We start from the raw sequence: 13,813 nt of genomic DNA on the forward strand, positions 1-13,813 counted from the left end.
GGACTATTTCGCCTTTTGAAGATCAGTTACCTAGCGATAAGCATATCCAGAACAGAAGCTATAATGATGGAATCTATTGAGTGACCTTTCTCTTATCAGCTCCATCTTTCTGTAGTCGATATCATGAATGGTAGGTGAAAGCCGAACGCGACTCTAACAAGCTAGACTGCTTGCTTAGTATCATGGAACAGCCATCACGTCCTGACGAGTATTGCAATGGTCATCTTGTGTTGGGACCCCACTCGAGAAGTTGGACTATATGAATGCCAACATATCGCCAAGCATTGGCAATCGCCCTTCTCTGCGAGTATGCAAAGGAGCAACGTCTGAATCTTAGCAGTGCATCTTAGTCTCTCGCTCAGACCTCACTTGATATGATAACAGTCATGCACAACCCTCTTCGCTTGCTCACGGCTCGAGATCAACTCCTGCTGTATACACTCCACGAAGCTTCGACGCAAGACTTGAAAGCAGCATCAGACGATATGTACGTTCATGAGCAACTGGGCGGAGTTCAATGGTTGACAGATAAGTAAAGATGGGGAAGTGAGGAGAAAATGCTGGTCCGTTTCTCGGCAAAGTTGCAAAATGCAGGCACGTCTTGACTCTCGAGCATTTTCTTGATCCCAGCACTGCTCGACATGAAACGCATACATAACGAGCGGATGAAGACGATGGACAAGTCCGAGGTTGATTGGAGTGAGTCCGAAAACTTGGTCATGGAAGGCAGACCCCGCTTCTGTACCCCGCCATGTCTAACTGTATTATGGGGCGATATGTCCGCAAATGATGCTATCGAGGCTTGAACATATGCTCAGACATCTATATAGAGGTTTGACAAAGTACTCTGGCCATTCATAATCAGATCCACACCAAGTACAAACAGCCAACACCTTCACAAATGTCTTCTGCAACGTCTTTCCGCCAATTGATTGGAGTGCAGCCATCAACAGCCAGCGTCGCCGACAGCACCCTCATCATCATTGACGCTCAGAACGAATATGCCGAGGGCAAGCTGAAGTGCTCCAACACGGCCTCCTCTAGAAAGGTCATCGCGTCGCTCCTGCAAAAGTACCGCCAGGGGAATGGGAAGGTTGTCCACGTGGTTCACGACACACCAGACGGCGCACCTGTCTTTACGCCTGGCACCAAGCTGGCCGAAGAGTTTGATGAGCTTGCGCCAAAGGATGGAGAGAAGGTCATCCACAAGAACCACCCTAGCTCGTTTGCAGGCACCGACCTGCACAAGCACCTAGGTGGTGGCAAGATTGTGCTTACCGGGTACATGGTATGTTTGACTACAGTCCTTCTCCTTGTAAATCGGTTCTTGACAAGCGCAGGCGCACGTTTGCGTATCAACGACGGCCAGACAGGGAGCGGAGTTGGGCTACGACGTGGTTTGTGTCGAGGATGCGATTGGTGACAGATCGATCCCAGGGGTCGAAGCTGAGGAGCTGACCAAGACTGCGCTGAATGAGATTGCCGATGCATTTGGCACCGTTGTCCAGAGCAGCGAGATCAAGTAGACTCGTTAATGAGAATGTCCTCAATCTTCTTGTTCATGCTTCAAGGTGTAGATGGTCAAGGCAAGACTGTGGCCGTCGGCGAAATCGGCCTCTGGCATCTTGTTCTGATGGTGCGTATCGAGGATAGCTTTCGCGGCGACAATGGCGTTGTCGCATTGTTCCAGCATTGAGGTGTCGCTTTTCGTATCGGCCGACAGTCGGTTACGAGAGCGCTCGGCCTCGTCGATGATCCAATGCATAGACGAGCTGACGTAGAGTTGTGACTTGACAGCGACCAGCATAAAAGGCAGCTCGAGAAGCCATTCGAGACAAGGTATGAAGATGAGGGCTGACTCGTCTGCTAGCTCCTCGGCCTGTGGAGGTTCCAGAACGGCGACACCAAGGGACTGGAGGAAGTCTTTGTCGAGCGAGGTAAAGCGTGGTTCCTGAGCATACAGCTTGAGCACGTCGGCGTGCTTGAGATTTGGTCGCACTGTAGGTATGAATATTAGCTGTGGGTCAGGAGTGGACATACAGTTCGTCTCGTACCCATGTCTACCAGATCCATAAACATGATCAGCTGCCAGACACTCCTCACACGATTTGCCCATGACAGACTCGGACTGCCCAAGGCGACACAGACGGCTTTGTTCAAAGACCATCCGCCCTCAGGCATTTGCCTTGCCAACAGCTGTTGGAGCCATCGACGCGCTTCGCTCTCTATCCATTGCTGCTTGCATCGACTGTGTTCGTCCAGAAGCTTCTGCACCGTGAGCGATCTGTCGACTGCTGGGAGCGAACTAGTCACTACGGGCTTGCTACCGTATCTTGTAGGTGCTGTGTGCTCAACTCTGGACCAGCCATCTTCTGTTTCTGATACGATCCGCTTTGGGTGGTACGGTTTGCGCGGTCTGCGCGACGAGTGCGGCATGCTTGACGTCGCACAATCAAGTTTGTTTCTTCTGCTAATCTCTCGCGAAGCATGTGAACAGCCAAGAATACCACCGCTTGGACCACCCCTTCAAGCACTACGACCATCTAACTTTCCTTTATCGACTTGCATTTCTGTCGGTCTCAGACAGGTACAATGTAGAACTGAAGTTTTGATTAGTTCGATTCCATGATACAAGGATTCTTCGTGTAAGCTGCAGCTGCATCAACTGCCTGCCACCCGATGCATCAGCACTGCCATGTTTGTTCTAGTCGTTGCATGGGTAGCTGAAAGAAGTATACGATGCCACAACCCATGACAGTGTCCCTTTGTAGTTCTTTCGGCTCCGGACCTTGGTTTCACAGTTCCCAGTTGCTGGGAATCAGGTGCCTGTTCATATCGTGTTACATAGTGGTCCTTGTAGTCTTGACGATGTGAGGGAGTTGATCAGTTGACTGGATATATGGAAAGAGACTAGCAGAGAGAGAGCTTCACTTTGTTCGACGACATTCTGCAAGGCAAATGATAGTACAAAATAATCTGGTTCCAGTTACTAGTCGTACACTGCAATATGTATAGTGATCCCAATAAAAATCAAAGCCTAGACGCCTTGCTTGCTTGCTCATGTTACCATCATCAATGCCTCAAAAAGCAAATGACTAGCTTGCCACAGCCTGCTTGGGTGTGTGCTGCTGGTCCGCATTTGGACCCCATCCCTCATCCATCTTGTCTGTGGCCTTTTGCATACGGTCAATACCACTACCTCCAACCTTGTTGCTGGCCGTGTCGTCTTGCGACTCGACAGCTGTGTCGCTACCGAGACTCTGCTTCTCTGCTTGAGCCCTGGTGCCTTCAGCTTCTCCGCTCGCGTCTATTGCGCCTGTCTCGGCAGGTCCTGCCTCATTGCCTGCTCTCTGCTGGTGATTGCCTTGCATAGACTGGCGGTTCATCTTCTTGCGGCCCGTATCCTGGCCGTTGGGAGCGATGGCATCGGAGTGTTCGTAGTTGTCAGGCTGGTCCATTGCACTTGCTCTTGGTTGCTCAGCAAGGCGCATCTCTTTCCTGCGCTGGCTGAAAACCTTCTCAATGTCCTTTCCTTCTTTCGTGGCTTCGATGGCTCGCCTGGTAGCGCTAACATTTTCCAGCGCTCCGTTGTCTTCCCATTTCTTCTCTTCTCTTGACACGCTGAGTCTGCCACGGAGTCTACCACCATTGCGACGCTCCTCCTTCTTTTTGACATCCCAGGCTTCTTTCATGACTTTCCACCCTTCAATAACCATCTTCTCGGTTTCTGAGAGGTGGTTGCTCTTGTTCTTTTGATCAGCTTCACGCAGAGCCTGTATGTCCTTCTGTCCTTGGATAATGTGGGCTCTGCGGACAAAAGACGTAGTGCCAGGACCACCGATGCGTTTGCTGATTTCCTTTCGCACACCTTGTCCAAGGAAGAAGGGAGGAGTAATGATGGCAGAGAGATCCTTGAGGACAAAACCACCAATACCTCGAGCACAGCCAATACCAAGACCGGTGAGCTTGCTCCGCTTGCTCTTGCCATCTTGCCATCCGTGCATCGGTTGTGTCACTAGGCCTGTCCATCCATCGTATATGCCGTAAATCAACTCTTGTCCTGCAGCTTTCGATCCAGAATGCATTCCAGTGATACGTATGGGTTTGCGAACAGACGCATCTCCATAGAGTCGCGGTGCATTATGGAATCCCTGACCGATTGCTAGACCTAAGTCCAATGGCATACTTGCGAGTGCACCTCCAGATTCCAGAAATGCGTCACCAAATTCTTCGGCCAGCTCTTGGGCAAGAGGCTCTTCTTCTGCAGACATGGCAGATTCAAGAGTACTATTTGTAGAAGTGTGTCTGGGTCCAGAAGGTCTCTGTGGATCCTGTTTGCTCTCCGGACCGCTCTTTCCTTTGGCGGCTTCTTTCAGTAATCTTTTCTGCTCCTTCCGCTCTGCTCTTTCCTTCTTTTTCTTCTCACGTTCGTCTCGCTTCTTGAGATTCTTAGCAACGCTGGTAGGAACCATTCCTACTCCTCGAGCAATTCCAGTACCTGTCTTCAGTAATGCACCGCCTGCTCCCGAAATGGGCTCTCCAGGACCATCAAAGTCATTCCACTCGTAATGTCGTAACAGACGAAGATCTTTCCATGAGAGCTTTTTCTGTTCGACCAGGATATCCGCTGCTAGTGCACTTAGCCTGAGACTCGATGACTTCATCTTCCAGACGGCCACTCTGTCTTCCAGTATAGAGCATCTCATGCTACGCTTTCCTGCAAAGGGCAAACTGCGATGGAAGCTCTTGACTGCATTCTCTGCACCGTCACCCTCGGCAGCAATGCTTTTGGCAATCTGCTCTGCGTTTTCTCGAGCCTCGTCCGTCAGGCATTGCTTGATTCCTTCTGCGAGTTTTTCTGCATCCAAGTTCTTGTAGGGGGTAGCTTCGTGAGCACCTGCCTTGGCTTTTGATACCATGGCTCCCCAGAATGGTTGATCTCCAAAGAAGGGTACAATCATAGTCGGCTAGATCATTTAAGTTAGCAACCACTCATAATTCATCTCGTGTGCTCAATCATGCAACGCATGTAGCTGTGAAAATGCACAATACTAATAAGAAACAGAATAGTGTCCAGTGAGAAGCGACAGATGATAGACTCTCTGTGGACATGCCTATGTTTCTGAAAAGGACTGTCCCTTTTTGTAGCCAAATGCGTTGCATGCTTTAGCATACGGGGAGGCTCAGGAATGGTACATACCTTTCCAGCCTTTAGGCCAGCAGCCGCCGTGCCAGCGCCACCATGGTGAACAACAGCTTTCACACGAGGAAATAGCCAATCGTGAGGTGTGTTTTCCAGCATGAAAATATTTTCGGGGGTATTGTCACCACCGAGACCACCCCATCCCTTGGAAACTAGCGCTCTGACGCCTGCGATTTTGACAGCGTCAAAGATCATCTGGGTAAACTTATCTGGGTCGTCTACGACGATTGACCCAAAGCCAATGTAGATAGGACTATCTCCAGCGTCGAGGAAGTCCGTGAGTTCCTTCGGTGGATCATAATCGCTCGCCAAATCGAGGAAGACGTAGCCAGCAATGTCGATCTCCGGACCCCAATCCTCAGGCTTCGGCACAAGTCCAGGGCTCCAGAGATACGTGTAAGGAACCTTCATCCGATAGAGTGCGCCAGGTGCCCACAAACTGCTGACAGGTTCTAAACCCAGAGTCTTAACGCGGAAACGATTGACGAGGTCACCAAGGCCTTGCCAGGTCATAATCTCTACGGCTGGATAACTTAACCAATTGATGCGCTCGACACTAGTGTCGCCGCCTTTTTGTGGATTTATGTTGGCGAGTGGATGAGGAAAGGATGATGTCGGAGAATATGGGAACGTAAACATGATATGCAGAGGTATTCCCAGACGTTCTGCGATATGGACGTGGGCGAATGAAGGAGGATTCGCAATGATAGCATCAGCGACAAACGGTGCTTTGGTTCCCATCATTTTCATATTGGCCTTGTCACCCTCATCATCAGTAGCATTGACGCAAGCTCGCCAAAGCCCCTCAAAGATCTCGGCCATGCCTTTTCTGCGACGGGCGATCTCGCCTTGCCTGACAGTCTCAAGGCTGGGGATCAGACCTGGGTTCTTCACCATGAATGCCATCAGTTCTGAAGGGTCGCCTCCGATGCTGAAGAACTCGAGCCCGACATCTTTCTCGATGAAGTCCTTGAAGGCTGGATGCGTGGCGACTCGTACTCGGTGTCCATATCGTTTGAGTATGCGGGCAATCTGGAGGAACGGTTGAATATCGCCTCGTGAGCCAATCACCATGATGACGATATTCAAGCGAGGCCTCTTGATGGTTTCATGGAATGAGGATGCGATGGACGCGGCGTCGTCGGAGAATTCATCTTCAGAGTCGTTGTCGGTTTTGATATGATGATCATCAGAGTCCGAATCGGATTCGTGCTCATCATCAGAGGGATGCTTGTGTGGTATTGATAGGTGGTTCTGTACGGTCTGGGCGAAAGTCTTTGCCATATATCCATTGCCGGCAGCCTCGCCGACAGAAATGTTCAATCGGCCGTCATGTTTCGAGCTTGGCTTGCCTTCCTGATTCTTATCCTTGCCGACGTTGAGTATGGTGAAGGAGTGTCCTCTTTGCATATTTCGACGTTTTTGTTTGCCTTTGTGTTGATGTCCTTCTGGTTCGCTCTCTGAAGACGACGACCAGCTGGAGTCATCGGATTGTGAATGGTGATGGGTGTGAGAATGTGAGGTACTTCGTTGGAGAGCATTCATAATGGTAGCGCTGCGAGGCATAGCCTTTGGTCTCTCTGTTTGCCATGCTCTCTCCAGGCTAGGACGGGTGCCTGGTAGTGACTGTGTGTTGGTTGGTCCGGAACCCTTGGTGGGTGTATCTGCGTGGTCCACTCTCTCTACATCGCGATCTAGGCCATTACTTTGCTGCGGCTGTTCAGTAAAGTAGCTCTCCTTCTCGCTGCTTCGGAGTGGGGCGGTGGCGGGCGTTTGGTATACCGAGTGCGATTGTTCTCCATCGATACCATGGTCTGGAAACTGCGTCTCGGGAGGTACAACGGAAGGAATCAGAGCTTCACCATTCTTATCAGTGAGGACACTCGGGCTTGTCTCTGCCTCACCAGGCAGCTTGCTCGATTCCGATTCTGCCATTGAGCAGCTCAATTATTTCGGAGTTGACCAAGTGAAGCTTCGTGGAAGCAAGAAGTTGAAACACCCGTATAGACAAGGTTTGCATCAATTCAAAACGACAGAGGGGGTTAGAACGATGAATGAGTAGATCTCTTGTTCTAACGTCTAAAATTCCGGTTTCCATGAGCGCCGTGGTCGATGATGAGATGTAAAGTCAGTCCAGATGCGTAAACAGAATGACGTCTGTCGCCGGATTCGCGCGCAACGCCGTATCGGTACCCGCACCCCACTGCGGCTCTTGCTGCCATCTGAGATGGCGAAAACTCTGTCGCTGTAGTCCATCTAGATTTACAAAAAGCTTTTTCCTGCAGTGACCAACTGAACATACTTGGTGACTACTGTGCCTCTTGCAGCAATTAGTGTATGCGGCTCGGGTTCATGGGTACAGCGAGACCTCGAAAAGGCACCCGAGGTTACGAAGGATGCTGTGCGTCTCACTACCAGCGCTAGCAGCTTATAGGACCGATCTACAGACGCTGATTCGTCTTATATCTATTTAGAATGGTCGAATCGGAAAAAGGGCGTCAGGGCGCAAAAATCATAGCCGTACCGGCCCCTTCCACACCTCTCCGCGAGTCAAAGGCTGTTACAGTGTAGCTGTCAGAATGCACAATACTCTCGCAGAGAACGTTGTTTCCAAGGAGAAGATCCCACCAAATGCTATCTCGAGCGACAGACTTGTTCTTAGAATGCAATTGTGCATTTTGATAACTTATGTACCTTAGCATGGGAAATGAATGAATCGCGATGTTGCACACGGGGACATAAAGGAAGGATCGGTGAGACGCGATCATTGGTCCTTTGTTTTTCTTAGCTGCGCAGATCGCCTCGCCGCAGACTTTCTCAAGACCGAAGCCCTTTCTTGTGTCCGTGATTTCTTGCATTGACATCATTTTCGAGTTCAAGGGTCATGTGCCCTAAAAGCACCACTACACTCTTTTCGCAAGTCTAGTCAACGATGTATCCGGGCAAACGGATGTCGGGGAACATGGAAGAAGCTATAGGTGCCGAATGGCGTGGGTCGCATGGATACCTGCCTCATCACGACGTCGAACAGTACTCGAGTGAACACCGACAGAGCGTCTCCGACCAGCAACAGGGCCTTTATGAGGGTCCACGCGCTTCCGCTACTAATGCGCGCTCAACCAAAGAGAGGCCTTGCGATGCCTGTCGCAGACGCAAGACGAGATGTGTCAAGGAGAAAGGCGAGACTAAGTGTGTCCTGTGCAAATTTCACAGCCAGGAGTGTACCTACTTGCACGAGCCAGTGGCCAGGACCAGAAAGCGAAAACTTCAACCCAATGACGAGATAGATAGAGGACACGACGGCCTTCATATCCTTCGGACGAACGAAGGAACTTGTGTCGAAGAGTACGATGACCTTCCTGGGGAAAGCTTGCTCAAGAAGACGCTTGGTCTCCAGAACAAGCACCATGCTCACTTTGTCGGCCTAACTGAACCTTTCTCGTTCCCACGGTTTTCAATCACACTAGGGAATTCGCAAAAATCTACGCAAGGTGGTGTGGTCATGATCCGCAAAGTCGACGATTTCAACGCTTTCACAATTCATGAAGACCAGGGAACCATCGGCTACGACACCGAGCAGAGTCGATTGGACGCGATTCAGCAGCTGGTAGAGCCTTATGGACAGGCCCTCATCGATCTTTACTTCCGCATCATTCATCCGTCATTTCCTGTCCTTCATAAAGGCGTCTTCCTCGAGAAGGCTGCACGTTCCTATCGCGAATTTTCACCTGCACTTCTGGCGGCTGTATACCTTATAACAACCAATTACTGGAGATGCTCGCCAGCCTTAGCAACCAAGCCTAAGCCAGATGCCAATCGGCTATACGAGTTGGCAATGGAGTCCTACGACCTTACGATTTATCGCCCTAAGCTTTCGTCGGTTCAAGCCGGTCTCTTGATCGCACAGCATGAATGCTATGATTCAGATGTCGTGAGTAGTGGGTCTAGAGGCAAACTTACAGCACAACTGGTTTCAATGTCATATACTCTGGGCCTCCATCTAGACCCTTCAAGATGGGATCTGCCGGCTTGGGAAATCAGCTTGCGCTGCCGTCTTGCCTGGGCCGTATATGCGCAGGACAAATGGGTGGCCCTCATCGAAGGCCAACCGCCCCTGATCTCGGATCGTGACTGGATCGTACCACCCTTGCAGCACAATGACTTCCCAGACCATGAAGAACATAACGAGGAAGGCAGTGCCGAAGTTGAGAATAGTCGAATCATTTTCATCCAGATGATTGAGCTTACTAGATTACTCTCTGATATTCTTGAGGCGGTTTTCAGCTTGAGATCGCATCATGTCATACAGACATCAGCCGATCCAGTTAGCACCCTTCTCAGCAGGGTGCAACCTTTACAGCGCCGACTCAGTGCTTGGTCCGATTCGGCAATGGAAGTGCTATGTTTGGAAAAAGCTTCTACTATGCGATTGACCTGCATAGGTGAGTTTCATCATTTTTCACTTACCTGCTCATCCATTTCTGACGTCTTCAGGATATTTGAGGCTTGCCTACCTTGCTGTTGAGGTCAGCCTGCATCGACGGATCATATGCCAAACCATGTCTTGTGCGTCAGATCCAAATACAGCTGCGGCATGCCGTATAGGTGCCAAGAAAAGTTGGTTGTCCGCGCTCGAATTCGTGGACAGTTTGAAAGCACGCCACCTCAAGTCCTTCTGGTACTTCAGCTCGACCGCATGCTTGACATTGCTGATCTCCTTCGGCAATGTTCTCGTCGGCTCGGCCTTTGACTCCTCCGAAGAACAATTCTATCTCGACAAGCTCAAGGAATTTCGCTGGACTTTGAAGATCAACGGCGAGATGGGAGCAAAATTCATGAATGTTGCCATCAAGTGGATGATTCTCGACCCCAAAGAAATCCGCAAGCCAGAGCGTCATGTCACAAGCTCCGTCACTACTCCTGGATCTAGGTCTGATGCAGGATTTGGCGTTTCATCACAAAACGCATTTGGAAGCATGGCTGTCCAGTCGAGTCAACCCCCTATCGGATCTTCTGATGTAGGATCAGGCTGGGTTGCGCCTACGACATACGGTACCCCCTCATTATTCGCTGGATTCAATCCTGGTATGCCTGTACAAGTGCCATACATTCCAGGTTATACGTGGGCGCCGCCTGCCTTCGAGAATGGTCAACCGGTGAATCACTACCTCGACCATATGCCTGGCTGACGGACATAACCGACTTTGGCTATTCATGAAGACATGCGCGATAAACCTCCCCACAAAGAAAAATGATTCATGCAGTGAGGCTGTGTACTCCGCTGATGAATCCAGCCTTTGCAAGAACAAATATCCTGCCACTCTTATTGGAGTATTTTGAAACAGCATGGACTATGAGACATGATATGCATGTTACGACGAAGAAATAGTTTGATGATTTCGTGGCACGGATTGGCCACAACTCGCGGAGCGGAGCTCTTCTATTCACATTCACTACTACACAGAACATGAACCACGAGAACTACGAAACAAGCTTTTAAAGAACGATCATGATTCTCAAGACTTTTTGCGAATGGAAATAATTGTTGCCAGATCATTGGCTCTTCGAGCACCAAGCCGAAACGTCAATTCCGTCTAGGGCGTCGGCTCGTGTCGCTTCCGGACATAACCGCCACCATTTCAAGCCCCGTTCACATACTTTGCGGAGCACACATCCCACGTTCTCACACAGGCCATTCTTTGCAGCTCCTCGACTGTTTGTATTCTGACGATCAGAGCTCTGCGCCTGTTGCACAAGTCAAGTACTATTCAGGTCCATGAGCAGCCAGAATCATTGAATTACGGATAATCCGTGAAAACATCGAAGGTCTAAAAAAACGGTCGTGGTCACGGACGACCTGTTGACTCGGCCTGAGCTGACACATGCAACTGAAGGTTTGATGAGGAGTCTTCTCCGGTGCTCTTCCGCTCTCGAGCCGTACTAAGCACTACGGGTACGTCACATACCGTCTGAGCACCTGAAGAGTCTGGATACGTCTACTCTGCAGTTGGCTGTACGAAGAATTGACACTCTCGACTTAGTTGATCTTGGAGTCCGTCTTACGGCTCTGAAAGGTTGTTCCAACTTGAGTCTGCTTCATACAAGCCATTGATGCTCAAGAGATGTCCTTTTTCACTCCTCAAGCGTTACCACGCCTCTTAGTGTCTGTTTTAGTTGTCGACCTGAGCTTTTAATGAATCTGCTCAGACGGTGGTGACTTTCGGACAGAACTCTCGTAACGCGCTACTCGAGGTGACATACACTGGGATGGCAAGAAGAGTGAACGATGTGTGATAGGCGGGAAAGAAGACCCATTGCCTTAACAGTTTGGTTCGCGGAATGACGGCGGGCGTGGGGGGTCGACGATCTGAAGGATGTGGACTCGAGGTAGGTGGAGGTATCCTGTTGTCCAGTTAGCTTGAGTCAATTGTGATTCAGCGTCGTACGGCTTTGACAACAAACGAGTTGCTCTGACTCGTCTGATTGATGCATGGCAATCCTGGGCCAGGCAATGGATCAGGAGACAGTATGCATTAGTAAGACTTGTGACTTGGTGATGCATAGTCAGCGCTCTGGTAAAGAGCAGAGACGGACATTCGACTGAGCAATTGTCCTCGTCTGAATGCTGTCGAGCTATAGTATTGCTGACACGAACATAGTTGCTGGCTCATTGACGTGACTGTAGTATACAGCCAGAAAGGCGTTAGCACCTTATGCATCTCTGCCAGCTTGTCCTTGCGGAACTCGCATTCGCTGTTTTTTCCAAGCGTCTTACAAGCAGAGCAGTAGATATCAGTTGGTCGTTAGCAGTGCTGGGCACTCGCAGCGATGCTGAAGCGGGTTGCTTCTGACGACAAGTGTACGCAACGACCTAAGATTGACGTTCGGCGGAGTGACCAGATTTCGAGTCCTCGGAGATGGCTGTAGCGTGTGAAGGCGGAGCTGGGCTCCCTACGGGTGTCCTCTTGCATTGCCGAACAAAATGGCTGTCGGCTGGGCTCGGACCCTGTTGCTCAAGCAAGCCATACAGCAACAATGTAATAGCGGACGCGACTTTCTCTCCTATGAAGCGAGGAACTGGCTGCGTCCTCCAACGACAGATGCGATGGGGGTGCGATCAACGTGGTGTCTCGGTAGGTAAGAAAGAGTAAAGGTCGACAACAATGGATCGGGGAATACAAGAAGCCTCCCAAACCATGACAAAGTCAATACTTTGTTGCCTCACTTGAGGTTTGCAGGTGAGCAGAGAAACAAAGCAGGTGCGAGCTGCGAAGATCCTGCCCCTTCGGACGGCAGGCGCGTCTATGCATTTATGAGGCTCAAAATAGGGCCAGAACTTTGAACTCAAGGCAGCACTGACGACTGTCACGCCGCAGACGTTAGCGAAGAGCTACTATATCGGACGCATCGGGTTGTGAATCAATTGTCAGTTCGTTTGTTGCTGTTATTGACGCATCGCTGCTCGTGGTTTGTGATGAGGCACACCAGTCGCCTACTGTTCTTGTCTTTGCAGGCGCATTCATTCTCACTCGTGACAGGCAACATAGAAAGAACAATTCGAGCCTCTATGGTGTCGTATTACGACAAAAACTTAATTCTGGTATGGTCGTCATTGACCCTTCTTGAAAAACAGATATGCAATGCTCAAGGAAGCCTGTAGTCAAGACACCACCATACCTCATATACACGTATGAGTCGACACTACGAAATGGAGTGCGCCCATCGTGGATTGCTCCAAATGCAATAGCACGAACCATCCCTAGGCACTCTTTCCATACTCGGCGATGCCCCATAGCTTCAGGGTATTACATCAACCAATCCCATCACGTGGAGTTAACAAAGGTCTTGCTCCAGGAGGTATCAGCCCAAATATATTGGAGTTGCCATGCAACAGGTGTTGTTATGCGTATGCACTGTTCATGTCTATTAGGTAAGCATTCTCCTTGACTGTTCCCGATCCGGTGCACCTTGATGAACATACTGTATTTAGCCACAGCTGTGCCGTTCGCATACAGGTCAAGTCGAATGTTGGTATCTCAGCACGATCGCGGTTGCACTGGCTAGCGCGAAGCATATCGGCAGTGGTAAGAAGCAACAATCTTTGCCAATGCCAACAGCCCCTCCCTTTGATCTAAGACCGTCACAGAATATATCACCTTTGAACCTCATGACAGCATGTTGTATGTCAAGATGCACAATGACTTTCCAAATAGTGTAGTCAATGACTCAGTCTTGGTGACATCCTCTCCATCTATGATTAGTCTTTCTATGGACTACAGCGTCTTGTTGAAGCAACACCATGGCAATCCAAGAACACAGCCAGGAGCCGTTTCGTGGCTCTCAGCCGTCCATACATGATAGCTGCTTGATGACAAGTACCAATTATGACACACGAGTAAGCCGCAGGGATACATGAGGACTTTGCAGCACTTGCATTGTCAGGCCACCTTACCATCAACCATGATTGATCAAGACACCACTTCTGTCATCGCAAACCACGGCTGGTCATGATAACATAGTTGATGGTTTTTCTGCCCACGCATCCTAACGTTACTGACATCCACGTGAACTCGGTACCGGGATAACGGACAAGCATGAATAGAGTTTGAG

At 50.0% G+C, this 13,813-nt stretch overlaps 4 protein-coding genes across 4 annotated transcripts; 2 read left to right on the plus strand and 2 right to left on the minus strand.

The window, feature by feature from the left end:
• Nucleotides 1-901: 901 nt before the first annotated feature.
• M437DRAFT_63994 (isochorismatase) lies at nt 902-1,526 on the plus strand (the record flags this gene model as incomplete). The annotated part of the gene is made up of 2 exons (XM_041024341.1): nt 902-1,288; nt 1,341-1,526. The coding sequence occupies 2 exons, from the start codon at nt 902-904 to the stop codon at nt 1,524-1,526; spliced, it is 573 nt and encodes a 190-aa protein (XP_040882403.1).
• Nucleotides 1,527-1,546: 20 nt separating this feature from the next.
• M437DRAFT_82349 (uncharacterized protein) lies at nt 1,547-2,436 on the minus strand (the record flags this gene model as incomplete). Its single annotated transcript, XM_041027729.1, has 2 exons — nt 1,547-1,998; nt 2,055-2,436. The coding sequence occupies 2 exons, from the start codon at nt 2,434-2,436 to the stop codon at nt 1,547-1,549; spliced, it is 834 nt and encodes a 277-aa protein (XP_040882404.1).
• A 1,328-nt stretch (nt 2,437-3,764) lies between these two features.
• Nucleotides 3,765-6,748, minus strand: M437DRAFT_42453 (UDP-Glycosyltransferase/glycogen phosphorylase; the record flags this gene model as incomplete). Its single annotated transcript, XM_041020577.1, has 2 exons — nt 3,765-4,967; nt 5,201-6,748. Coding segments are annotated over 2 exons (2,751 nt in total), but the record flags the coding sequence as incomplete, so codon positions are not given.
• Nucleotides 6,749-8,165: 1,417 nt separating this feature from the next.
• M437DRAFT_41932 (uncharacterized protein) lies at nt 8,166-10,392 on the plus strand (the record flags this gene model as incomplete). Its single annotated transcript, XM_041020476.1, has 2 exons — nt 8,166-9,645; nt 9,698-10,392. 2 exons carry the CDS (start codon nt 8,166-8,168, stop codon nt 10,390-10,392), a joined length of 2,175 nt encoding a protein of 724 aa, XP_040882406.1.
• Between the last annotated feature and the right edge of the window lie 3,421 nt (nt 10,393-13,813).

Source organism: Aureobasidium melanogenum (assembly GCF_000721775.1).
Source record: "Aureobasidium melanogenum CBS 110374 unplaced genomic scaffold scaffold_4, whole genome shotgun sequence".
NCBI lineage: Eukaryota > Fungi > Ascomycota > Dothideomycetes > Dothideales > Saccotheciaceae > Aureobasidium > Aureobasidium melanogenum.